Source organism: Lotus japonicus, chromosome 4 (genome assembly GCF_012489685.1).
Source record: "Lotus japonicus ecotype B-129 chromosome 4, LjGifu_v1.2".
NCBI classification, from domain to species: domain Eukaryota; kingdom Viridiplantae; phylum Streptophyta; class Magnoliopsida; order Fabales; family Fabaceae; genus Lotus; species Lotus japonicus.
In genome coordinates this window covers 83,176,705-83,202,916 of record NC_080044.1, presented here as the reverse complement: position 1 = coordinate 83,202,916, position 26,212 = coordinate 83,176,705, and the positions used below count along the sequence as shown (strand labels likewise).

The 26,212-nt window shown below is 34.2% G+C and overlaps 4 protein-coding genes across 6 annotated transcripts; 2 read left to right on the top strand and 2 right to left on the bottom strand.

Annotated features, from left to right (window-relative positions):
• Positions 1-377: 377 nt before the first annotated feature.
• On the bottom strand, positions 378-4,526 carry LOC130714529 (protein DETOXIFICATION 16-like). Of its 2 annotated transcripts, none has more exons than XM_057564437.1 (8): positions 4,179-4,526; positions 2,536-3,080; positions 2,150-2,236; positions 1,982-2,038; positions 1,349-1,587; positions 1,135-1,253; positions 721-807; positions 378-629 (listed from the first exon to the last, which is right to left on the bottom strand). In XM_057564437.1, the coding sequence occupies exons 1-8, from the start codon at positions 4,476-4,478 to the stop codon at positions 570-572; spliced, it is 1,494 nt and encodes a 497-aa protein (XP_057420420.1). In that variant the 5' UTR covers positions 4,479-4,526; the 3' UTR covers positions 378-569. The 2 variants fall into 2 exon arrangements, with proteins under 2 accessions (XP_057420420.1, XP_057420421.1); XM_057564438.1 differs by having other exon boundaries at positions 2,536-3,085; positions 4,179-4,319.
• A 5,589-nt stretch (positions 4,527-10,115) lies between these two features.
• On the top strand, positions 10,116-15,833 carry LOC130710151 (beta-1,2-xylosyltransferase XYXT1-like). Of its 2 annotated transcripts, XR_009010311.1 has the most exons (9): positions 10,116-10,489; positions 10,680-10,760; positions 10,881-10,943; positions 11,023-11,097; positions 11,181-11,243; positions 11,321-11,383; positions 11,494-11,556; positions 14,115-15,381; positions 15,498-15,833. XR_009010311.1 is itself a non-coding variant. In XM_057559312.1 (8 exons), exons 1-8 carry the CDS (start codon positions 10,348-10,350, stop codon positions 15,281-15,283), a joined length of 1,719 nt encoding a protein of 572 aa, XP_057415295.1. In that variant the 5' UTR covers positions 10,117-10,347; the 3' UTR covers positions 15,284-15,396. The 2 variants fall into 2 exon arrangements, 1 of the variants encoding a protein (XP_057415295.1); XM_057559312.1 differs by lacking the exon at positions 15,498-15,833 and having other exon boundaries at positions 10,117-10,489; positions 14,115-15,396.
• On the bottom strand, positions 15,811-17,763 carry LOC130710152 (pentatricopeptide repeat-containing protein At5g18475). The gene is made up of 2 exons (XM_057559313.1): positions 17,604-17,763; positions 15,811-17,431 (listed from the first exon to the last, which is right to left on the bottom strand). The coding sequence occupies exon 2, from the start codon at positions 17,373-17,375 to the stop codon at positions 15,813-15,815; it is 1,563 nt and encodes a 520-aa protein (XP_057415296.1). The 5' UTR covers positions 17,376-17,431; positions 17,604-17,763; the 3' UTR covers positions 15,811-15,812.
• A 3,574-nt stretch (positions 17,764-21,337) lies between these two features.
• Positions 21,338-25,378, top strand: LOC130710397 (uncharacterized). The gene is made up of 3 exons (XM_057559645.1): positions 21,338-21,582; positions 22,898-23,845; positions 24,002-25,378. The coding sequence occupies exons 1-3, from the start codon at positions 21,515-21,517 to the stop codon at positions 25,164-25,166; spliced, it is 2,181 nt and encodes a 726-aa protein (XP_057415628.1). The 5' UTR covers positions 21,338-21,514; the 3' UTR covers positions 25,167-25,378.
• The last annotated feature ends 834 nt before the right edge of the window (positions 25,379-26,212 follow it).

Genomic DNA, 26,212 nt, shown 5'->3' with positions numbered 1-26,212 from the left:
TTCCCTTGACCGCCGCAAGTGATGTCAAAAATGAGTCTAAGCATCGCTCTCATGTGGGACTCCTTATTTTGGTCCTATGTTGTGAGACAAGTAAGACAACTTTCATGTTTCTGAATTATTTGTGGTCCAACTCCTACGCTTAAGGCTAGTGAATTAGAAACTAGCCCCTACATCTTGTTTAATAGGGCCTACATCAAGTTTTAGACGGAATTAAACGGAAAATTAATTTTGCAACCGGGTGTAAACTTTAGGGTCGTTTTTGGCTAATTTTAAAGTTCAGGGACGATTTTCGCAAAAAAGTCATAGTTGGGGGACCAAAAATGCAATTAAGCCTTTTTAAAAATAATTTTCCCATGAAATAGAAGTAGAATTGCGCCTGATTTGAAACCACCATTTCCTTTCCCCTTTGTTCAAAACGCATGCTTATCATTTATCAACTGGAAAGATAGGAGCATGACATGATCCATCCGTGCATGTGTACAAGTAGTGTTACTCTGTTGATCATTGTCAGCACCGTCACCGTTCTATTTTCTTTTGTATTTGTTCTGAACACATCATCACAGCTAGCTTCAAGAGACTGCATTCTCTGCTATTATAGAATCATAAACTCTTTCACTAGCCTTCTTTGCCTGAATAAGAAACAAAATTTCAGAAAAAGATAAAAACAGCATCACAAAATTCAAAGGAAGGAAGATTAAAACAAAAAAGACAAAAATTCACCTCTTGCTCCCAATCAGTACGTAAGGTGATGATCAATAGAGATAATACTTGAACAATGAGTGCACAAATGATCCCCAGCCAGAGCCCCTGTATAATTATTTTTAGCAGATAAAAACAATTCAAATTGTTGCAAACTTTGTGAAAATGACAAGGTTTGAAATATAATATAAAATCATTTATTTATCTTTGCTAAACATTTTAAACTTTTCAGATAGTACATGATATAGTATAAGAGTATTTGTCACCAAGTAGTCTGAAGTTTGATCTACGCGTAATTCATTATTCTAATAAAAATTAAAGTTGAATTTTAACACATGAAAGTTGAACATGTGCATTGAGTTTTGAGATAATTGTTTCAATACAATTACTAGTGCATGTCATGTTGCTATGCTTCAAATGATAGACTTCTTTTACCTTCCCTCCAATATTCAATACAAAAGCTAGCAGGATAGCTGATGGAATCCCAACTAGATAATAAGAGCCTAAATTGATGAATGCACCAATTTTCTGCCGACCACATCCTCTAACTGTGCCTGCATAAATTAGATTTAACCAGTTGAAGATTACTTCAAAACATGTAGCTATTTCATAAATTCAAGATGAGAAAAAAGAAGAAAGAAGAAAAAACCTGAAAGTACACACTGAAATCCATCCAAGAAGTTGGATACTGCAAGAATTGGCAACATGATTGCTACATATTCGACCACTTCTGCTTCATTACTATAGGCGTAGGCCCAAATATAGCGCATTAGTATCATCACAGTTCCAACCAAGCTTCCCTCGATGAGGGCCAATACTAACACAATATACACTGCTAAATTTGCAGCCAAAGGATGACCACCTCCTAGTTCATTTGATATGCGAGTGCTGCAAAGAATCAAGCAGGTAAATTATTAGCGTTGTGAGAATTGATTTTAGATAAAGTTTATTCTAGTAAAATTAATTAGGGTAAAAGTGAGTTGAAATTGAATTAGTTTATGTTATAATACATTTATGAGAAAAATTATTTCTCTAGAGTAGTGTTGTGAAATTGAGTTATGAAATTTCACAATTGATTGTATCCACACAGAAGCTAATCTCTCCAACTTCTCACAGAATTGATTTTGACATATCGATTGCCAAACATCTATATAACCACCTAAAAGTGATTATGGTCAATGAGAGTTGACTCTAAGGTTACTAAAAGTGGAAGCAAACACACACTTAGTCAGAAAACAGAAAGATTGCTGCAGAATTCTAAAATATGATAAGCACTACTTACCTCACAGCTGCACTGAAACCGAAGGGGATCATCCAAACAGTTTCTGCTGTATTCAAGCTGAGAAAACCATATTGTATTGGTCAAAATAATGATACTTAAAGTTAAGTGTGTTTGGTACCTCCTAGCTGATATAAGAATTTTGAAAAATATCTCAAATATGAAACTAACCAGATAGAAAGCACTGATGTTTCCAACTTTGGATTTGGTAGAAGACCAGATAGGAGAACCATCATTTCAAATGACCACATTTCCAAGCTGTTCAGCAAAGTTGGAGACAAAAATTTCAAACATCATTAGGATCTCAAACTGAATTCATAGTGTAAATCGTGTTTGGATCCACTGCAGCATCTCAATGTCTCTCCTGCATAATCATAGCCATTGATTCTCGCAATCAGTGGTTAAGATTAATCTAAATTGAAAATAGCCTTATCAAATAAAAGAGTTTATGATGATCTGTTGGCCGGAGAGACAGGAGAGGCCGGAGAGAATCTGAATCCGAGTAAATCATGGTCATTTATACTAGCTACTCTTGAAATATTAGAGAATGGGAATACCAAACCATAATAGCTGAAGGAATGGCCAGTCTCAGAAAAGAGGGAATGTTATGCAGTGCCTCTTTTGAAAACCCTGTCCAAGTTTTTGCACACAAAGGAGAAAACTTGACATAGAGTGATAGTATCAAAACATTCACCGAATAAGATATAGAATTTGCTATGGCAGCTCCTCTACTCCCTAAACCGCATTTGAATACCAAAATCCAACACACAACAAGATGTAGCAAAGTAGTAACTCCAGAGCTGAACATAGTTGGCAATACAATATTTTGTGTTTGTAAGAATCTGTTTAGACATTGAAGAAGACCATAGGCAAAAAGGCTTGGAACCATTAACTGAGCATATTTCCCTGCTTCTGCAGATATTTCAGGATCTTGGCCAAAGAAAACCAGAATGGACCTTGTGTTTGCCCAAATGATTGCTAAGGGTATGCTGACAATCACAAGAGTGAGCATGGCCCTTTGCATGTGTATGCCTAACATTCTGTGCTGCTTTGCTCCATATGACTGCCCACAAAAGGTATCCAAGGCACTGGCCATTCCCAGCTGTCCTAATAAAAAACCAACAATAAGTTTGTGTTAAGAAAAGTGAGTAAACGCACGCGGGTAGCAGACTTACAAGTGAAGAGAGAAAATTACAAGCTTATGTATAAAGTATAAATTGTTACGAGTATTTCATTGATAGCTTACAAGCTTTTGTACATAAATGATAGACTATATGAAAAGGTCTTGCAGAGCAAAAGTAATAAGCTACTAAGCAAATAATGTTTACCTTTACCAATACATAAAGCAAATTCATTATTAGCTATTAAGTCATTATAACTACTAGGCTATCATTCCTAATGAGGTATTTATAGATAGAAAAGTCTCATATCTAACAGCTTATAACATACAACAGTTTACTATAATGTTGGCAATGGTCAACAACTTTATTTTGAACTAATTATATTGACTCAGTCATATTATGGCATGGAAGTTAAAAACTAGAAAGGTTCTGATTGTAGAGAAACTAAAGTTAGTTAGTCAGTTTATTCTGTCAGAATTAGTTAGACATTTCTGTTATTCATTTGAGTTTTTTAAAAGTCTATTTGTTCAAATATAGTTTGCATCCTCTTGTCATAAATAATGACTTGCAAGTTGAAACTCCGCAGTTTAATAATGATCTTCTGGTCATTTCAAAAATCACAAGTTCTCACAGAACTCTCTCTCTTGATTATGTTATCTTCTTCTTCATATTGCCTCTGATACCTTACACTCTTTTGCTCCATAAGGGTGTGTTTGGATATCTCTTTTACACGCACTTCAAAACAAAAAGTGTTAGAAACTCTTATTACAGATTGAGTTAGAAGTCTATTCACATTACAATCAACCAGTATCTGAACACACACTAAGTTAATCCATCTTAGAAACTCTTATTACAGATTGAGTTAGAAGTCTATTCACATTACAATACCAGTATCTGAACACGCACTAAGTTAATACATCAGAAACTATTTTAAGCTTCATTGCAAATAAATTACTAAACACCATAAAATTTCCATTTCTCATCTAACCAACAACATAAAACAAAGAATCTAACTTGATACAAGGGAATTTAGAGATCCAAAGATAAAAGCAATAGGGAAGCACAACAAAAACACTCACCAACAAGCTAATACCAGTGACAGAAGCAAAAGAAGTGGCCATTGAAGCACCAGCCAGAGGCAGCTCACCTAGATGGCCCACAAACATAACAGATATGATCTGTATGCAAAAGTTCAGCAGACCTGCTGATACCAAAGGCCCTGCCAGCCATAACTGCTTCTTAACTTCTTCAAAAACATCTCTTCTTTCTAGTTCTACTATACTCTTCTTGCTATCATTATCGACTCTTATTCCATCTTGCCCCAAGATTTGAATCAAGGGAGACCGTAGAGGTCCTGTTTGATCTACTCTTTGATCCATGTCTGCAGTGTTCTAATTTTACACACTGAATCAGAAGTTTTAAATAATAGGGCTGCTCTGAAACTGTGTTCTTGGCATTACCTTAGTAAGGAATATATTTAGCACTAGATTAAGATTCTGTCATTGTCAAAATGTTACATGATGTTGTCTAGATGAATTTTTGTCTCTATTTCCATGGTTGTTGTATTAAATAAGTGGAGGTTGTATGTATTTGTGAAAGAGATACATGAAGTATCATGTGACATTAGATTGTCCAAATCTATTTAGAAGTACATCAAATATTTCAAGCTTTTGTCTTACAAACATACAACTTCTATAAAAACAGTGGTACCAATGTTTTAAAAATCGGATCGGTAGTTGAACCAATTATCATTATTCATGTTTTTTGTTTCAACGTTGAACTGGTGAGAATTATTATATATTTTTAAATATAATATTGTATTAAAATACTAGGAAATTAAGTTAAATCAAAATTGACATAAAATAATCATATTATTCTTTTTTTATACATCAGAATCATATTATTTTTTTATTAGATGAAAAATAAATAAGAAAAGATAAAAATAATAGTCCATGTTCTAACTTGATATATATATATAGTAGATCTTTATTTGAATAATAATGACTTTTTAATAAACAAAATTTCAAAAAAAAAAATCTAATAAATTTTGAACCTGTTTCTTTCCTTCAAATGGACCGATCACTTGATCAATTTCCGACTCAACTAATCACTAACAGTTATGAATGGGACTACTACACCAAACTATATATATTATTGACTATGGTGTGCCATGATGATTGGATTGATCATGGTTCTCTTTATTTACAAGTTTCATATATATGTTCATATCTTTGACACGCAGCTTTGCATTGGAGATTTGTTTCAACAAGGAACTTGTGATGTTTTCTCACTGTGTACACTGCTTCCTCACGTTGTTCGGGAGTTACTGTTGTCTTATCATAACACTAAGGACCGAGAGGTCGACGATTTACATGTTTAGAGTGGAAATTTGGCCAGTTCTTATTTGGTTCGTATAATAATAAGCAAATGGTCCCATCATGGGCTTGGCTATGGAAATTTGTGAGGTTCTGAAAAAAATGAAGGCCTTTGCTTAGCAACGCTGACATGAAGCCCTCCCTTTTGCGTTAGTTCTTCATCATATAAATGTGAAGCTTCTTTGATTTGCAAATGGTAATCATGTTGAGACACTGCTCCACTGCCATAGGGATTGTGCATGTGAGGGCCCTAGAGGTTTAAGGTGCGCTGAGTTTGTTTAACAAATGTTATTTTGTACATTCTCTTTTAATTACATGACATTACTATGAGAAGAGTACTAATATATTACCTACAACTTTATATATAGAATGAAGTGAACTACAAAAAATCACAAGGTGTGCTGTGGTAGTTGTTCACCTCATCTCTTAATCATAAATTTGAAGATTCGATCAAGCATATAGAATACATTATGTGGTCAACCATTTACCACTTAATTAGTGTAAGTATTAGCAAAAGACGATTAGTCACTGTTATCTTTGGTGAACACCGGTAAAAAAAGTGAACTAAAAAAATCATGATTAAGAGATAAAATGAAGTTGGATTTTCAAGAAGTTAAAAATAATTACTCCCTTCATTCTAAAATGATTGTTATATGGATCACACTTAAATACTCTCTTCGTTCCTAATTACAAAACTCATTTGGGACAATAACGCTTATTAAGAAAACATGTAGTGAGATTAATTAATGCATTGGTTTTAAAAAAGTTAAACAATCCACCATATTTACCCTTATCTCTTACATCATTTTATTAATTGTATCCTACTGTCTCTTTAAATTTTTTTTATAGGCAAATGTTAGTTGTTAGTAATGTTAGTGAATTAGTCCTTCCTTAAGATACGAATCCTGGACTCTTCACCCTTCATCACACTAAACCCCTATGTCTCATAACTCTTACCACTTGAGCTAATCTCTCTTAATGAATGCAATGGACAAAAATGAAAAAGAATAATAACTTTTGGTAAATGAGTAGGAGTCTTATATTAACTATTAAGGAACACCAATTCATTTTAAGAGATCTTATAATTAGAAATGGAGAGGAGAGAGTACATCATAGGAAATGCAAAACCTTGGATTACAACTCAGTAGCTCATATAATTATGACTACAACAGACCAATCAAAAGAGCAGCATACTAACAAATCCTGACAAACTTGGAAGATAAACTATTTTTTTTTGTCAATTTCGGACCGTTTCGTTGGAGAGACAATAAGCCCATTTTAGTGATTGTAATTAGTACATTGCTATTGGTTAGGACTTAGGAGTCCCTTGTTGAAGATAGCATGTCTCCTGGGCCGGGTAACAACGCAAACATCTAATTAGAATTTCATTATGAAATCAGAATTGAGAAGAGAAATGAAAATAACTATCTAACTAGATATTATACCCGTGCGTTGCACGGATTTATTTACGATATTTTTTAATATTATATGAAAATTACTATAGTGTAATTATATAAATAATAAATATTAAAATATTTCTTAAATATAAATATAACAGAAAAAATTATTGTGTTTAGACATCGAAATAGATAGGATTACAGTTTTTTTGATGCATTAAATTACTTGTATTCGAATTCTTTTTTTTTTTTGGGCGAGAGATTAATCTCACGGCTATCGGCTGTGGGGATACCTTGGTATTCGAATTCTCTTTATGTAAATAAACGATATTACTGAAATATAAAAAAAATTGAAAAAGAAAATATTATTAATAACATAAGAAAACTTGAGAAAATATTTTTACTACTATGTTTTTCAAATAATACACACATGCAGTATATTTAATAGTAAATATCTTCCAGAGACATTCATTTAATTTTGAAACTATTTTTCTAGATTGTTCATTAATAAATTTTATATTTACTATTATTTAATTTAAATTATTAATATTGTCTACATATAAATATGTTTCTTAATTTTTTTTTCTCCCAATTTATGATTGATAGTTAATATTCTAACTATTTTTAAGTACTACATAATAAATTTTTCTTTTGTATAAGAAAATGAAAAGTTGACAATTAATAGTTAATAATATAGTTAATAACATAAAATATTCATCAATAATTTATTACTATCATTACGTTCAAAAAACATTTATTACTATCAATATTAAAAAAAATCACAAATTAATTTAAAATTATTTTTTAAAATAACACAAAACTACATTATAGTCAATTTAAACAACATGCATAATCATTTCAGATTTTAAAAGTAAATTCCTATGTTATTGTACCCATATTGAGAGGAGATATTTCTCAACACTCTAATATTATATATATATATATATATATATATATATATATATTTCTCTTTCGAAAAAAAAGTAAATTCCAAAATATATATTTACAAAAAGCATTCAACCATTAACTAATTTCAATATTTAACATGTTTATTTTTATTTAAAAGATTAATTCGTGTTATTTTTGTATCTAACTTTAGCACTTAATTTTTTATTTATACGTAAAATGTAGTAATAAGTTTTGTTGGTTAATTTTTAAAATTCATCAACCTATGATTATAATTAAAATTAAAATTTTAATTTTAATTTTAATATATAAGAGTTTGAAATTTTTTACAATTGGTTATAACGTAAAATTTATTTTACTATATATTTTTATTAATGTAAAGTTAGTCAATTTAAATTATTATTATTCAAAATTTGTCTTCAATTTATAATTAATAGTTAAAATTTAATCACTATTAAAAATTATTTTAAAATATGGGATATTGAAAAGTTTTTTTTAATTTGGAAATTGAAAGGTTTGACAATTATTAATTAAGATAATGAATAATAAAGTAAATGTAGTTATTTTTTAGTTTTGTATTTTATTATCTAATGTATTTAATACAAAGGTGATAATCAATGCAAAAAAGTTCAAGTCTCCTTTACATATATATATATAGATTGGTGCAGAGAAATTCAGACATGCGTCGCACACACGGTACCCTTCAATTACATATGATATTATATCCTAGTCCCACAATTTGCTACCTAATATATGTTGACTTCTCAATATCAATATATATACTGGCAAGCACAAAATTAAACTATATATATAAGGTCAAGGATTTGTTGCGTAAGTGTTTATATTATTCTCCTACCTTGTTACTAAATATTTTGAATTTGGCCGTGCATGCATATGCGCGTCATTGTCTTTGTATAAGAGAGAGGGAGTTATATTATCAACCAGAACATCCTAGCATAGATAGTAGATAGTTTTTTTTTACATCGGAAAGATAAATTGCACCCTCCAAGGATTAATCTCTAGACCTTCCCTACTCAAATCTAATGTCCCATAACTCTTTACCACTTGAGCTATCATTCAGGGACAAATAAATAGTAGATAGTTTGACACATTAAGTTTTCTATCAAGTGTTAAAAGTTTGAACATTTGTCATGTATATGAAAAAAATGATTTTCTCGTGGTCGTGGACCTCATACCAACTTCAGTAATCTTTTTCATTTTAAAAAAAGGATTAAGCTTTGACTATCGACTATGAGAACCCTTAATACACACCGCGGACAAAAATTCGTAATTATTAGTTATCACCAACAAGGTGAATGAAGGCTTAACATGTTTGAATGAGTTTATCTTTTATCAGAATTAATCCTGCCACAATAAGTTTTTCATCTAGAATTGATTTTGGTTTCAAAACTAGTTGTAAGAAAATTTCATACATGCACTACCTAATTAATGTCTAAAATCAAACGTTTAGAGTGGTTACATTTTCAAATCTATTAACAATTCTTAATTAGAATTACCTAACATATAAATGTTTCAAAAAAAAAAACCTAACGTATAAAGACAAAAATCAAATGTTTAATTATTTTACTATGCACACGTATTCCTCAAGAAGAGATCAAGCATATACACCAAATTCCCTAGCTATATTACTACTCCAACCTCATCATGCACCCCACCAAAATGAGAAAAATACTCAGATGGTTAAAATGTCTTATTCTCCGTTACCAAACGAGTCAGCTTCCTGCCGACAATCCCAATGTTGTTTGAGGTTATTCCTAGTGAGTGAGCCATGAATTCATAGTGATACCAATTCACTTGAATTGCCATCTAAGGAGCCAACATTGAACATTTTTTTAGAGCTGAATGCTGCAAGCTACATAATATAACTGAACAAAGCAAACAGAGAAATCCAATCATCATTGATCAACCTCTTAACAAGTTGGCCCATTTTACAATTTAATGCAATGGAATTTGGATGTTGTTGTTCACATTGATTGTTTGTCCTTGGTATTTTGTTCTCTGAGTTACCTATAAGTTGCTATTTTAATGCATAAGTTGGTGAAAATATTTTCACTAGAACTATATGTGTCACCAAGTATGGTAATCTAGTGAGATTGATTCAAGAACTTCAATAATTGATACCAACATTTTAAACAAAGTTTAGTTGGGTAATACTTTTCAAAGCTGGGTTCCACAGCTGGTAGTTCACGCTTCATATATTGAAAAGATATTACCTGACCAAATTTCAATCATTGAAAAGGTTTCCATGTCTCTTAACAGTCAACTACAAAGTCCTTTTCATTCCCTATAATAAATTTTTTGTTTTGGAGAATCCTGCTTATTCAAGAGCTAACAACTACGTGGGGAGCAATTTTCAATAGAAAAAATGCACCTCAACCTTCCTCCATTTGTCTTATAGAAGTGTCTCAAAATCTTTGCTCTCAACCATTAAAGGAGGGGTACAAAGATTTTTAAGGTCATCAACTAATCAGCTTTTGTGTCAAAATGGCTTTCATTTGTTAGATGGCATTGTAATTCTGATAGAGGTTGGTTCTTGGGAGACAAAAAGAATGACTTACAATACAATATTTGCCAGAAGCTTTAGTCATTATGAGCAGAAAAGATTAGGATATGGAGCATTTGTGGGTTTCTTGCTGATGGTTTTGAGTCTTTGCACTGTGTTTAAACCTTACTTGGGCCCTATACATGATTGTGAGTGCAACTTTTTGCTCTCTACCTACTTGCATTAACACCTATGTCCATAATCCAAGACTAAATACAAGCATGCATGGTGTTTTCTATATACACTGCTTTGGCAAGTATATATATCCAATCATTTGCTACTGTAAGATGGTTGTGGTAGCCATTGAGTGTATTTTTAACTCCCTTTGTTTCTTCATAGTGAACCTGAAGCTCTCCATCGGCGCTGACACCAAATTGCGGATGGTTAATGACACCAGAAGCTCTCAACATATAGCCAAAGGTAAAACATTCAGAATCTTAACAAGGTTAACTAACAGAAGTAGATGTTGCTGATATCACTGCCTGTTGAGGCAAATGATTCTGATAACCAGTGTTTATGTGATGATTCTTTGGTCTGCAGTGGAACACATTGTAGCCAAAATCCTTGTTGAAGACACTAGCAGCTTTCCACATATTGATGAAGGTAAGATGAGCAAAACCTCAATAACAGTAAAAAGATTTGAGCTAGACCGTTAACCCGTTGAATATCTTTCATTTGTCAGCTGAAAGCGTTTTACCAAAGAATCCTCCTATTATTGCTGTCAATGACACCAGAAGCTCTCCTCAAATAGTTAAAGGTAATGACAAGTTCAAAACAGTGAGAGCTAATTCAGGTCATCTGGATGCTAATGATTTTGACAAAACCTTTTTCATTTTTCAGTTGAAGATAATGTAACAAAGATTGGCATCAATGACACTAGCAGCTCTCCACCAAAAGCAGAAGGTAAGATTTGCCAAATCCCAATAAGGTTAAAAGGATTTGAGGTAGACCTTTAACTCTCAATATCTTTCATTTGCTAGCTGAAAGCATTGAGCCAAAGATTCTTGCCAATGACACCAGAAGCTCTCCACAAATAGTTAAAGGTAATTACAACTTTGTAACAAATAAGAGCTAGTTTGAGTTAGCTCTAATTGTGGCTTATCCCCCAAAGATTCTTGCTAATGATTATGACAAAAATTCCTTCATTTTGCAGTTGAAGATAATGTAACCAAGATCCTCATCAATGACACTAGTGGCTCTCCACCAAAAGCTGAAGGTAGGATTTACTCATTTCAGTTCAGTATGGTTGAAACTTAAAAAGCTTGCTCAAAAGTCAAATCAGCTCCATATGTTGGAAATTTTTAGACTAGACCCTTAGATGTGACCACTTGAATTTGATAAAATAATTATTGTGTATTTCATTGATTAATACTTGACTGAAAACTACAATATATATAGACTAACAAAGAGATAAAAAGAAACTAAATCTATCTAAACCTATCTCTATTTAAATAGATATTATCTGTATTTAAATAGATACTAATCTAAAATAGAGAAACAAATCTAAACTATATCTCAATGAGATAATACTAATAGTAAACTAAATCTAAACAGATATTCAACACTCCCCCTCAAGCTAAAGCTTACTTAGCTTTAAGCTTGTAACAAATCGAACCCAAGAAAAAAATTATCTTAATAGATATCCCTTAATAATGACAGTCTTGGCGAATTTCTGAATTGAATAACCTTTCAAACTTCTAGTAAATCCATGGCGATAAAAGCCAACTTCTCATACTTCAAATTGAATAATCTTTCGAACTTCTGCTAAATCCATGGGCAGGCAAAAGACAACTTCTCATACTTGATCTGGCTGAAATTGATGCAAGACAAAAACCAATTCTTCTGGAGTGTCGTAGGGTAGCTGAGTCAGCAAACAAGGGCGAAAAACCAGCAACAATACGCCCGAAAACAAAACAAGGCTGAAGCAACAACTCACCAACAACAACCACACAGAAATAAAACATACTTGAGGTCGATCGATTGATGGCTTCTAAAACAAACAATGGTGTCAACTTTGACACAGACAACTCTCAAACATTAGAGAGCGAGCCAGCGCAACTCGCAGCTAGAGCCCTAAAACCAAAACCAATAACTCTCAACTAGAGAGTGGGCCAGCGCAACTTGCAGCTGAAGCCCTAAAACCAGAAAACCAAACAATCGAGACAAAACAAACGAACTTTCACCTTCAAAACCAAACAAAACCAAATTGCATAAAGTCAGCCAAGATCAATATAATAAGAGCATCACGAACCATGAGACGCAAACTAAGAACTCAAACAGCAAGAAACATCGCAGATGAGAAAACACAGCAGACCCACAAACCAAACTGGAAGAGGAAGACCAGACGACCATTAACGGTGGCGCCACAACACACGTCAAATAGAGGACCTTAAAAACCAAACCTGGCCGAAACACAAATAGGACCAGCGAGAACAATGCAGCGCAATACAATTAGATCCAACCAAACACTTCTTGAATACACCCTCCACCAAACCAGCAACAAGGATAACGATTGTCGGCGGTGGTTGACTGTGGTCTCTATTAGGATATTTAGCAATATCCAACACTTCCCTTCAAACTATAGCATATATGTCATATGCATAGCTTGTAACAAATATAATTAAGATTTAACAATATTCAGATCTTCCCCTCAAGCTAGCGCATATATGTCATATGCATAGCTTTTAACAAATATAATTAACTTGAGAAGCAGCTGCTGCCGGAGAGAGATATTCCCAAAAATAGTCCAAAATTTATACACCAACAAACCACACAATGCAAAACCAATTCTCCACTTTAATAGAGAGCAAAAATCTTTTCCAACTCCAAAACCACACTGTGCCAACCAAAACCAAGAAACCAAAAACAAGAAACTAGAACAACCCAACACACTAATTGAGAACTGGATTGGACCAAAGAGCCACATGGTACTGCTTCATTCTGGCATCATCAGAAACTTCCAATATCACCATCCCAACGCATTGGCATTCCATATTTCCACTTCATGTAACCAATACTCTCGCTGGCAGTGAAGAATTATTATGTCATTCCAATCAAGAATTCTTGAGTAAACAATTGTTGAATCAATTCCCACAATTTCTTCCAATCACGCAACTGCATTAAAGGAAGGAAAATCTGGAGAAAACAACATCTGGAACAGAACCAGGAGGGAGAGCCAAATATCCTGACCAACTATACTACAACGGACGAACATGTATGTGGTCGTCGCGTCGAGTTCAGGTTTGTGCGTTACCTTCACGCGCCGAAGAAGAAGGCGCGGTTGTTTTAAGTATTAAGAAACAAGGGTCAATAGGGTTCCAAGACAAAGGGGACCATAATCAGAAAGAAACGAGGCCGTAAGAAAAGGCTAGAACGAACAAGCGCGGAAGCACAGGACGAGTGAAAATAATCCAAAGAGATTTGGAAGGTCACCATGAGGGGGCTCACGGGGGAGGAGCCCCCTCACAGCGGTAGGATCGAAACTCGCTCTGATACCAACTTGAATTTGATAAAATAATTATTGTGTATTTCATTGATTAATACTTGACTGAAAACTACAATATATATAGACTAACAAAGAGATAAAAAGAAACTAAATCTATCTAAACCTATCTCTATTTAAATAGATATTATCTCTATTTAAATAGATATTATCTCTATTTAAATAGATACTAATCTAAAATAGAGAAACAAATCTAAACTATATCTCAATGAGATAATACTAATAGTAAACTAAATCTAAACAGATATTCAACACCATTCTTTATTTTGCAGTTGAAGATAAAGAAACAAAGAGAGTGGAGCAAATGTGCATTACAGAAGAAAGAACAGAATATTGCCAAACCCAGGGAGATGTCCGAGTGCATGGAAAATCCTCCTCTGTCTACGTCGTGTCACCTAAAACAACCATTTTGGCAGAAAACATCTCATGGAGTATAAGGCCTTATGCTCGGACGAGTGATGCAGCTGCAATGAGTAGTGTAAGAAAATGGTCAGTGAAACCAATAGAAGTAAGCCAGGGAATCCCCCAGTGCACCCAAAATCACAGTATTCCAGCAGTAATATTTTCCACAGCAGGGTATACTGGCAACAACTTCCATGAATTCACTGACGTTGTTATTCCATTGTTTTTGACTTCTAGACAATTCAAAGGAGAAGTACAATTTATCATAACTGATAAGAGGCATTGGTGGATTTTAAAGCACCAAGCATTTCTTAAAAAGCTGTCCAACTATGAGATTATGGACATTGACAGTGACGAGGAAGTACATTGCTTCCCAAGGGTGAATGTGGGTCTCAAAAGGTATCATAAAGAGCTAAGCATTGACCCTCAAAAGTATTCCTATTCAATGAAAGACTTCAGGGATTTTTTGAGAAGTTCCTATTCATTGAAGAGAGTTAAAGCAACCAGAATCAGAGGTAGTCAACGTAAGAAGCCCAGGCTCCTGATTCTTTCAAGAAAAAGATCAAGATCCTTCACCAATGCAGCTCAAATAGCGAGATTGGCTAAAGGCATGGGTTTCAGTGTCATTGTTATGGAGGCAGGGGGGAGCATGAAAAGCTTTGCACAAGTTGTGAATTCTTGTGATGTCCTACTGGGAGTTCATGGTGCTGGTCTCACTAACATACTTTTCCTTCCAGAAAATGCAATTTTCATCCAAGTTGTGCCTTATGGTGGAGTGGAATGGCTTGCCACCAATGACTTTGGAGAGCCCTCAGAGGATATGAACATCAAATACTTGGAATACAAAATACAGTTGGAAGAAAGCACTCTTATTCAACAATACCCCCGAGATCATATGGTCATAAAGGATCCGTCATCAATTGGGAAACTAGGATGGGAAGCATTTAGGTCTGTGTATTTGGATAAACAAAATGTAAGGCTTGATGTTAATAGGTTTAGGCCAACATTGCAGAAATCCCTTGAGCTGTTGCATCAATAGGTATGGTTTTTGATCCAGTAAGCTGGATGCTTTGAGTGTAGTAAAATTTTCATGTTTAGTATCATATCATACTCTTCAACCCAAAAAGAAAAACAAAGGTATCAATTCACACACTTCGTAGTGTTGTTTCATTCATTTTTATTCATTGTTTGTCATCGAGTAGATTACAGAATAAAGTACAATGAAGTCATCATCTGCAACAAAATATTTGCAGGGAAAGGAAAACCTCGTTCAGTGGGCCTGAGTCTTTCTTTTAGGCACAACTTTTGGGACATCTTGTAATAGCAAACAATGAATGAAAGCTACTATGTTCATTGTTGAAAAGAATGACGACCAGACATGAAGCAGATACATGAAATTTCCTGTTGGACTTATTGATGAAAAGAATGCCTGTTGAAGCTGGTACATGAAGTTTCAACAACCGCATACCAGTTTTATCTGAATAACTTGTATCATCATTTGCATCAAGTGAAGAATTTTAAGCAGCAAATGCTTGTGAAACCCATTATTTCTGCTCATAATGAAAATATCAAGAATTTGTGATCACTAATTCATCAAGCAACTCAAAAACATGCAATAACTTTCTGTCTCTGCAGATTAATTGAATTAAAATTTCCCAAGAATCAAGTCCTGGCTTGAACCCCATCTCCACCAAGTCAAACAGTGCCGCAGCAGCAGCATCAACCATTCCTGCCTTACAAAGATTAACTAATAATTCATTTGAGGTAGCATAATGGGGTAAAAAACCCCTACCTAGCATTAGCTCCAATAAGCTCTTTGCCTTTTTCAATTCACATTTTTTAGTCAAGGAATTGAGGACAATCCTGTAGCTAGCTTTGTTCAAATAGAAACCCTGGTGCGGAAGTGTCTCAAGCATACCCAGAGCCTCCTCAACTCTGCCTTCTCTGCACAGGCCTCCAAGAATAACATTGAATGTAACAGTATCAGCCCGGCATTCATTTTCCTTCATTTCTTTAAGCAACCTAATAGCTTCATCAATTTGCCCATTCCTACTGAAAAAATCAATCAAAGTAGTGTAGCTAAATGTATCAGGTTTCAAACCAGAGCTCTTCATCTCCGCAAAAACCTCTTTTGCATCTTGAATTTTCCCCACTTTACATAAGCCATTCACCAGCGCTGAGTAATTAATTACATTTGGTCGGCATCCATTACTTTTCATAAACTCAATTACATTTCTAGCACGACCGGGTTTACCTTCCCGGCAAAATCCATTGATCAAAACATTGTAAGTGAGGGGATCAGGCATGATCCCTTCCCTTGACACCATTTCCTCAAAAAGTTCAAAAGCTTCTTTGAGTCTTCCATTTTGACAGAGGCCATCCATCAGGGTTGAGTATGTAATTATATTCGGGTAGGATGACTTGTTGTTCCTCATTTCTTTTACAACTTCAAATGCAGAGTCAAGATCCCCATTTTTGCAGTGGTATTTCACCAAGATATTAAGTATGCAGACGTTTGGCTTTTGTGTTAGACTTCTCTTGGCATGCAAGAGCAACTTTCGTGCCAAATCAACCTGGTTAGAATCAACCAGGAGATTGAGACAAGTGCTGACCGCTTCAGGAGAGGGCTTTTCACGAACTATCGGCTGAATGGATAAAAATAACTGAAGCACTTTCTCATGAAGAGAGGACTTTGAGAAATGCTTCATGAGGTGTATAAATATACCCTCATGAAATTTGCAAGTTTCATATGTCATCTGATGCAGAACTCGATCCACGGCTTGAAACTTCTTAGACTCAGCGAGCTTTTGGAGAATCGTGGCATATGTTGCGTTGTTGTGATTAAAACCCTTTTGTTCTGATACCATGTTGAATATTTTCAAGGCATGTTGCGGATCTTTCTCTCGCTTGATCAAATTGATTGCAGAGTCATGAGTGATATATTTGTGCTTCTTCCGAGGCTCAGCGGGAGTGACAGTGAATTCAGGAGGAGGGTCTGGTTTAGGTTTTGCAGGTTTTGTAAAGTTAAGGGGAGATATCCATGGCAACGAAGATGAGGAGGAGGAAAATTGAAATGAGGTGACACAGTTATGGGGCTTGTGCCTGGCACAATGAATTGCTGAAACTTTCATGGAATTCAATTCAATTCAATTCAATTCAATGTTGAATACAGAATACAGATAGATCCCTGTCATTGCGAAGTAACAAAACTCATTTATTGGAACAAACACAGTGAATTAAACATCTACAGATCTACATGAACATCCAATTTATAAGAACTTCAAGTTCCAATTTGATTGAATGTTATCTATTCGAGAAAGGAACAGAGTAAAGATGAAGAAGATAAGAGCAAGACTTACCGGCTGAGCAGGGCCGAAGTGACGGTGAGCGGTGGAGGAAGACGCCGCTGTGAAGAAGCTCAGGTGGAGGGGGGCTCGTGCATTCACCGTTTGAAAATACGGAATAAAAATTTATTTGGTATTTTAAGTTGGATCTCATTCTTCATTCTTGTGTATGAAAACATATTTGGTATTCGTCCTATTAAAATATTTTAAATTGGATCTCATCCTTGGATATGAAAAAATGTTTGGTATTCGTCCCTAAAATGGATTAATTAAACTTGTCTAAATTTATTTAAGCTGTTAATTAAATGTGTCTTAATTTTTTTTAAATGAAAAACAAAAAAAATCCAACATGGCTCATTAATTGACGTGGCAAACCCACATGAGATGCCACATGGGCGGGCGGAGCTCCGGCGTTGACCCAAACGGCCGTAGGGACTAAAACCAATCATTTTGACAAAAGATATGGACCAATACCACGTCTTGCTCCGGCGAGGGACGAAAACCATATTTATGGAAAAGGTTAGGGACGAAAAGCTTAATTTAGCCTATATTTAAAGCTAGTTGGCTCCTTCTTTGGTACATTTTAGTTGCCCAAACACTTCCTCAATTCGAACTAGGGGTGTACAAGACCTGGCCCTACCCGCCAACCCGTCCCGGCCCAAGCCTTTAGGGTCGGGTTGAACCCGGCCCGATCATTAAAAGAGACCGGGTTCGGGTTGATCTTCGAGTTACCCGACTTCGGGTAGGTCGGGTTCGGGTTGACACTCAGGTCACCCGGCCCGTCCCACATATATATTTTATAAAATTTTAATTTGTTATAATGATTAAAATGTGATACATGGTGCTCAAATTTATCTTACCATGTAGATGAGATTAAAATGTTTAAAATCTACCTTATGAATTAAATAAACGTTGGTCAAACTATGGACACTTTCATGCTCTAACAAGAGAAAATCATGTGTGTGTATTATGCATATGTGAGACAAGTGAAGAAATGATCAAACAAAATGTAAACATCTCAAGTGCAATAGATTATGAAAGAATTGGATCCTTTCAAGTTATTTCTTCTAAAAAATAGTTCCAACTTATAACTCTTTTAGTATGTTATTATCTTTAAATTTTACAATTAGTATCAAATAGTCTTAAACTTATTGTCCCTCGGGCCAACCCGGTCTCGTCCTACATAGACCCGTCCTAAATTGGACCCGCATAATGTCGGGTTGCTTCGGATCTAGGGACGGGTTAGGGTCTATGAATTGGCCCAATCAACATTTAGGGCCGGGTTAGGGTTAACCAAAACTCGTCTCAACCTGTCCCTTGTACACCCCTAATTCGAACGGATATTTGTGGCAATTGTGCACCTACTTCCCAGTATGAAGAAGTTCAAATATAAGATACTCAACCCTAACAATAAGCAAAAAATTTCAAGAGATGAATATTGAATAGTAAAGGACTAAAGGCACTTCTCCAGAGGACCAAATGCTTTGCAGCTTACACTGTTTACATCAATCTCAGGTTGTGCAGAACATTCAAATTACAAGTAGTGCAGGGACATTCAAATATAAAAATTGGGAAGAAAATAACAATGAAAAAAATTAGGAACTTAATTTTTACACGAGAACGTCGAACGCTGTGACAAACAACGAGAGCAGCGAGGGGCTTTGGTTCGCCGTAATGGTAACTGCAGTAGAATTTTGCCTCATACGCGATTCAATGACCCGCAAATAGGTTTGTTGCGGCACCTGATGAACCATGAGCGTTGGGATGAGAAGGGGCACTGCAAAAGTCAACGAACAAGGAAACATTATGGGGAACGAGGAGAAAACTGAACGATGAAAATGATTTGGGAAAAGCTGCTTGCAAGCGGTGGAGAGCAGAGGCGGCGCAGTGCAAGGTGATTGCAAATCTTCAACACACAGTAACGTGAAGAAGTGGTTTTCCAGAATGTGTGAAGTGGGAAAAGAGAGCACGTGAGTGAATTAAGCTATGTTTTAATCTCATCCGTCTATTTTAATCTAATGATTATAAATCATTTTTATCTTTCTCACATAAGGGAGGCTTTTCTCATATGATACTCCCTATATATATATATATAAAACTTATTTTTAGACCATAAGATATTTTATTGGGCTATTTTATGAGTGTTTATTTTAGAAAAAAAAATGAATAATAGCGTCAAGGGGCTCATGAGCCGCGGCCTACACCCTCTCATTGGGTGGTTTGGGCAATTTTGATTTTTAACTCATTTTGGGTAATTAAAATTAAATAAAAAGGTTTTTATTTAATTAAATTAATGGAATTTCCTAGAGAAGGAATATTCCATGGTATCTTTATTTTATTTTCTGAATAAAGCTTTTAATTAGTTAAAATTAAGCCAATTTTTTATTTTAATTTTTTATCTACTTGGTGATCAAGTAGGCCTGGCATGGGTTTAGGCTATAAATATTAAATAGCATTTTCATAGTTTCACATCCCTAGAAAAACTGAAACACTTCTCCTCTTCTTATTAGTATTTTCGAGTTATTCTCCTTTTTCGGGGAGTTTTCACAAAACTCTTTAGCTTTCTTCTATCTTTTGATCAAGTTCTTCCTTCGTGGTGGTTTGACGATCAACTTTTTTAAACAAGTTGGGGTAGGAGTTCTTAAGGAGATTTTCAAGGCGTTCTTCGTTTTTTTCAATGTTCTCGTGTTCTTTGTATTCAAGGTTGGTAGATCAAACTCTCTCTACAAACATATTATTAGTAGTTTTATAATAGAAAACAAGATTACAGTGTAGAATATTAGTATGAATACTAGATAGTATGGTTTTAAAATATATATAAGTTCTTCATAAACCTTCATAATATTCATATAATTTATGAGAAAATAGTTAACTTGATCTTAGAAAAAAAAAATTATTAAAATTGCCTTTGTTGTTGGTGCCGCGGCAAACTAGGGTATAGGGATTAGGGAGAGATTCTTGCAAATTTTGTATCTACTAGATTATTGTTAAGATTCTCATAAAATACTAGTTAAGTGACAGGAGATTTTGATTATAATTAATAAAATATTTAATTCAAATTTGTGTATAGTATAAAAATCAAATTTCAGTTTTAAGTAGAAGATATAGTTATAATACATATTTAATAGTAAGATTTTATGAGATACGGTTTTAATTAAAAAGATTTGAGAGTTAATTCTGAGTAGGGAATATTTGAAAATATGTTATAATATATATATATATATATTAAAACATATAATATATATATACATATATAATTATATATTAGTGTTTTTTACCTTTTTAATAAGTAGAATAGATGTGAAACCAAAACATATGTTACAAACATGTAGATGAATAGATCATAGGAAAAATATTAATTTGATGAGGTTGTATAGATCTCACAATGTAAACATTTGAACCAAGTTTTTAAGGAATGCATTACATTATAATTGAAATAAAATAAACATAACAATGACAACCACATGCACGCTTATTAGAACTTGTAGTCAATGATAAAAACTTCATAACTCTCATGTGTTAATCTCACATGACCATATTGGGTGGGAGGAGTAGCTCAAATGATTGAGCTAAATGTAGAAATAAGTTAATGAGGTGAACATTCACGGTACGAACTTTGAGCAAAAACATTTGTAATTTACCAACAACTAACCACTAACATTTGCTTATAAACAAATCTCACATGATTTAAGTCTTTAATTCCTTTTTGATAAAACTATGCAGAAAATAACACTAACTATTAGATTTTATTTAAAAAAGTACATGATCATGTGAAGAGTGGAAATCATCTGTTTCCAATACACATCATTTAAAATTTACACATTAGCTTTCACAATTGAGTAACAACGTTAAAATGCTTTTCATGTATTCTGTCAAATGTCTTTTTTGTGTTGCCATTCCCAGGTCTGCATTTTTCAGAAAAAAGAATGAGAAATCAAAGCCCTGAATCCAACATTAGCCTCGTGTGCACCTTTGCTTCTCCTCTATGTTCACGGTAGATCCATCTCTCTTCTCTTCCCCATCGTCATCTCTTTCCCCTGCCCTTTTATCTCTCTATTCCTCATTCTTCTGTTGCTTTCTCACACACCAAAGTCGCATGGTTTTTGGTAGCCACTGCGAGATCCGTACTGGGTTTTGGTAAACTTAATCTCTCTAAACTTTGGGAAATTTGGAGATATGGAAATAATAAACATGATAAATGGAATTCATAATGGAATATTGTTGGGTATTCTTTGTGCGAAAGCCTCAATGTTAAACAAAGAAATTGAGAAATTGATGGAACCATGGGTGCTATTGTTGCCGAATTTAGAGGATGCGGAATTGAAATACTCCATTTGTTTCTATATATAAGTCATAAATAACTAATTCTCTAAGATTAAGAAAAATAGTTATTAGTAATAAATTGTAAAGGAAATAATTAACTTTCCTATATTACCCTTATTTACTTTTCTATGATTTTTTTTTATGCAAGTTAATATTTTTAAAGTTCATCATCTCTTTCATATTAAATATGAGGATAAACTTGGAAAAAATTATTTTATGCTTCATAGATTTTAGAAAGTGACATATATCTTAGAACAATTTTTTTCAAAAAAATTGACTTATAATAGGGAATAGAGGGAGTAATAGGGATTAGGGCGGTGATTAATGTCTTATCGAAAGAGAAAGAAGAAACAGATTTAACGTCGTTACTCAATTGTGAAAGCTGATGTGTAAATTTTAAATGATCCTTCATCTTTTTATTGGAAGGACATAGATGGAGAGAGAGATTGGAGACGGATAATTTTCACTCTCATGTGAAATTAACAAATGAAAGAATCCAAATTTGATATCATGACGGTTAATATTCCAGTAATTAATGAATGAATATATAAAAACAGTACCATGTAAATTCAAATGCCAATTTACCGGAAAATATTTTAATTGCTAAGATTGAGTAAGATATTTATTATTTCTGCCAAACATTTCTTATAAAATATTCTAATATATATGTTATTACAAACTAACTTGATTAACCGTATTTAAAGATTTCATCTTATTTCATCAATCTAAAAAAAACTCAATATTTATCTTCTATCGACTATTGTAAGAGAAGGTTGAGCTGAATTCTAAAATTATATTTACTATTATTGTTCATCTTCCATAGGTTATTACTCTCTTCCATGTGTTTTTTGTTTTGTTTTGTTTCTAGTACATATGAGTACAAAATCAATTGTGGCATTCTCTCTTTCACTCTTCTCATCCAAATTTGAAATGCTTTACTTATTAATTTCAATTTTGTTTCTAATTCCAGTTTTCATTCTGTGCAGAGTGACCAAGAGCTTCATTATGGAAGGGACAATGCAGCATCCTCGTTCTCCTTATCCGTGGTTTCTTTATTGGAATGACTCAGAGGATCCTAACACAATATGGAGGCTTCCAGAGCTTTCGGCAGCAACGCTATGGAGTCACCAACGTGGTTGGTACCACACAAAAACTGAAAATGCTACCAAACTATTTCTTTTGAATCTATCTAATTTCGCACTGATTGAGCTCCCTCTCCTTGAACACAAGAAAATTATCATTCGTGATTGCATTTTGATATCATCTCCAACTGCAACTGAACAAGTTGGTTCTATATTTTTATTCTCTGATTCACCTCCAACTTCAATATTCTACTGGTATCTTGGGGATGAGCAATGGACTCAAGTGGACTATAAAGAGCAACTAACCGAGGTTGAAGGATTTGAGGTAGACAATATCGAACTTCACAGCCCATTTTACTACAATGGTTGCTTATATGCGGAGTCAGTTTTTAAGCCTCTTCTAGTAGAAATCAAGAAACTTGAACCCAGCGGTCTCAAAATAAACTCCTCTGATATTTTCTTCCCAAAATTTCCAAGAACTATCATTGGCCAAATATCCCGGATGTTGGAATCAAACAAAGAGCTCTTTCGAATTGAAATTTTGCATTCACATGACAAGGTTATTGCCGTTGATGTTCACAAATTAGATTTTCCTAGAAGGGTGTGGCTTAAGGTGGAAAGCATTAAAGAAAGAGCGTTTTTTATATCCGAGAGTTGCTCATCATTTGTTTGTGAAGCAATCAATCCTGAAATTGAAGGTGGATGTGTATATGTCTCTTTTGAAATACACAATTTTGTCTATATTTACAACATTGAAGACAAAAGCCTAATGGTGTCTCGACCTTTCTTAAATTTACCAGAAGAGGAGTCTCAGTCATCCTCTCCCCCATCATGGTTGTTGTCAAATTTGAGGTAATACAAATTTAATTTTGTAATTAATTAATTTTCATCAATTTTAGAGTAAACTAAAATTTTACACATATAATTATCATAAAATAAGAATTATTTTCAATTTGACCAAGTTTTGTATAATATAGTGATATTATTGAATGTATTGACACTATGCAGGATGACTCGAACAAGTGAAAAAGAAAGTGGTGATAAAATTCATTCAAAGAAGACAGAGTGCACAATCACTTATGAGGAATTTGGACTTCCTCAAGACATGGTTGAAGCGATTGCAAAATGGATTAAGATTGGAATTGATTATTTACATGTTCGTGCTACTAATAGATTGTTCCATTCATCAATCCCGCCAATGCAATGGAGATCATCATCTGCCATATCAATGTCAAGGTTTGATCATCTTTCAATGTCTCCATTATTTGTCTACTTTGAGAAAGACAATGTCTTAACTTTTGTGCATCCAAAGAATGGGCTCAAGTACAAGTACAACAAAAATTTGACAATGGACCTCCAACCATATTGTGAAATTTGCTATTCAAAAGCTGGTTGGCTACTAATTGCAGTAAACAAGCGTTATTCATTTTTCTTTAATCCCTTTGCAAAAGAACAAGAGATACGGCCACTTCCATATGCATCAGTTGGTTACTTCTTGAATACTCGGTGTATGGCCTTTTCTCATCCACCAACCTCTTCTGAATGTGCGATTGTTGCACTTGAATGGATGCCACCATTTGAAAATGACCAATTGACGGTAAATATCACTTACCCCGGGAAAGACGAATGGAGCGACTCCACTTTTGGTGTCTTTGGATTTCCACTCTACAACAATAGCCCTGTTTTTCATAACAGGGCTTTTTATTATTTTAATGAAAAAGGAAAGATGGGAGTCTTAAAAGGAGGAGGAGCAGAAGGGGTAGGTGAAGGGGAATGGGAAGAAGTAAGTTTGGATGAACTTGATAAGCCTGATGCTCCATTCACCAACTACTACAACAATTTCCTAGTAGAATGCAATGGCAATCTCTTATCAGTATTTGAGGGTCATTTTGGAAAGTATGTTCGAGTTTTCAAGTTGAATGAATCTGAAATGACATGGATCGAAGTTGAAAATCTGGAAAATCACATGTTTTTTGTTGGTCATACATCATTTTCTGCAGTGGCACATGTTCCAGGAATGGAAAACAAAATATATTTTCCTAGATTTTATGGTGGAAACATCGTGTTTTATTCATTAGACACAAACAACTACCATACATTTGAAAGCAATGAAGTTGTGGATTTTCACTGTATGGAAGAGAAAGTCAATTGCAGTTGGATTGAGCCAAGATGAAGTTGAGTTGAAATTGTAGTTAGGTATGATAACTTGTTTAGCATTAAAAGACTTTCTTATCTTATATTTCATTAAAGGATGTTAGATTGGATTGTGTTAGATTGGATTGTGTTTATTTTGGTTGTCCTTAATTTGTAAGATGTTTTATGCAATTGAGAAAGATTGTTTCTCAATGCCATTCATTTTAAAAGGCTTATCCCTTTTAATGTGAGAATAACGCATTTCTCTTCTTTCTAGTTTTCATATTCTTCTACTTTCCGGTAGTTGTTCATATTCCAAATGCACAAATTTCGGTAAAGAGATTTGATTAGGTAAAATTCAAAAATTTGGATCAATCTTGAGTCTTGACCAATGGTTTTTAGAACAGGTTCTTTTTTCGCTATGTTAAACTATATGGTATTTGTATGTCAATTTCTAATTAGGGGAACGGGTAATGGGACATCATATGGGACAATTGAATTTTCTTTTTGGTAAAAAAGGGACAAGTGAATGAGAAAAAACACAAAAAATAAGTTGAAAATGGCGTTTTGCGCCAACGGGGGCTGCCGGAATAGGCGGAGCTTCGGTGGCCGGTACCCGCCATGTGGCGTTCTCTTCACCTTTCGCCTTACAACTGATACCCGAAGGGTCTGTTTGGATTGGGGGAGGGGGAAGGAGTGGAGTGGAGTGAAAGGAGTGAAGGCTCCATTGTTTGTTTTATTTAAAATAGGATGGAAGGGAGTGGTAAGTAATGATCCAAGCTCCATCATGCTCCATTGGTTTCCCTCATATTTGCTCCCCCCAAATTGGATGGAAAGGAAAACTGACCATTAATTAAATTATGAAAAATACTATTTTACCCCTAATAACCTCCCTCCATAACTCCTGCAAGTTGTGACCTAAATTTCTGCCTTCACGTTAGAAAAAAATTGGCAGCCACGTTGACGGAATTGAAATGTATTCTTTCTTGTTCCTTCTCAGCATCTCAGCAGTCATTGAATGAAAACAAGAGTTTTCAAATGCACTGTCCATCGTATTCTTTCCTTGCAATGTGTGTTTGTATACTT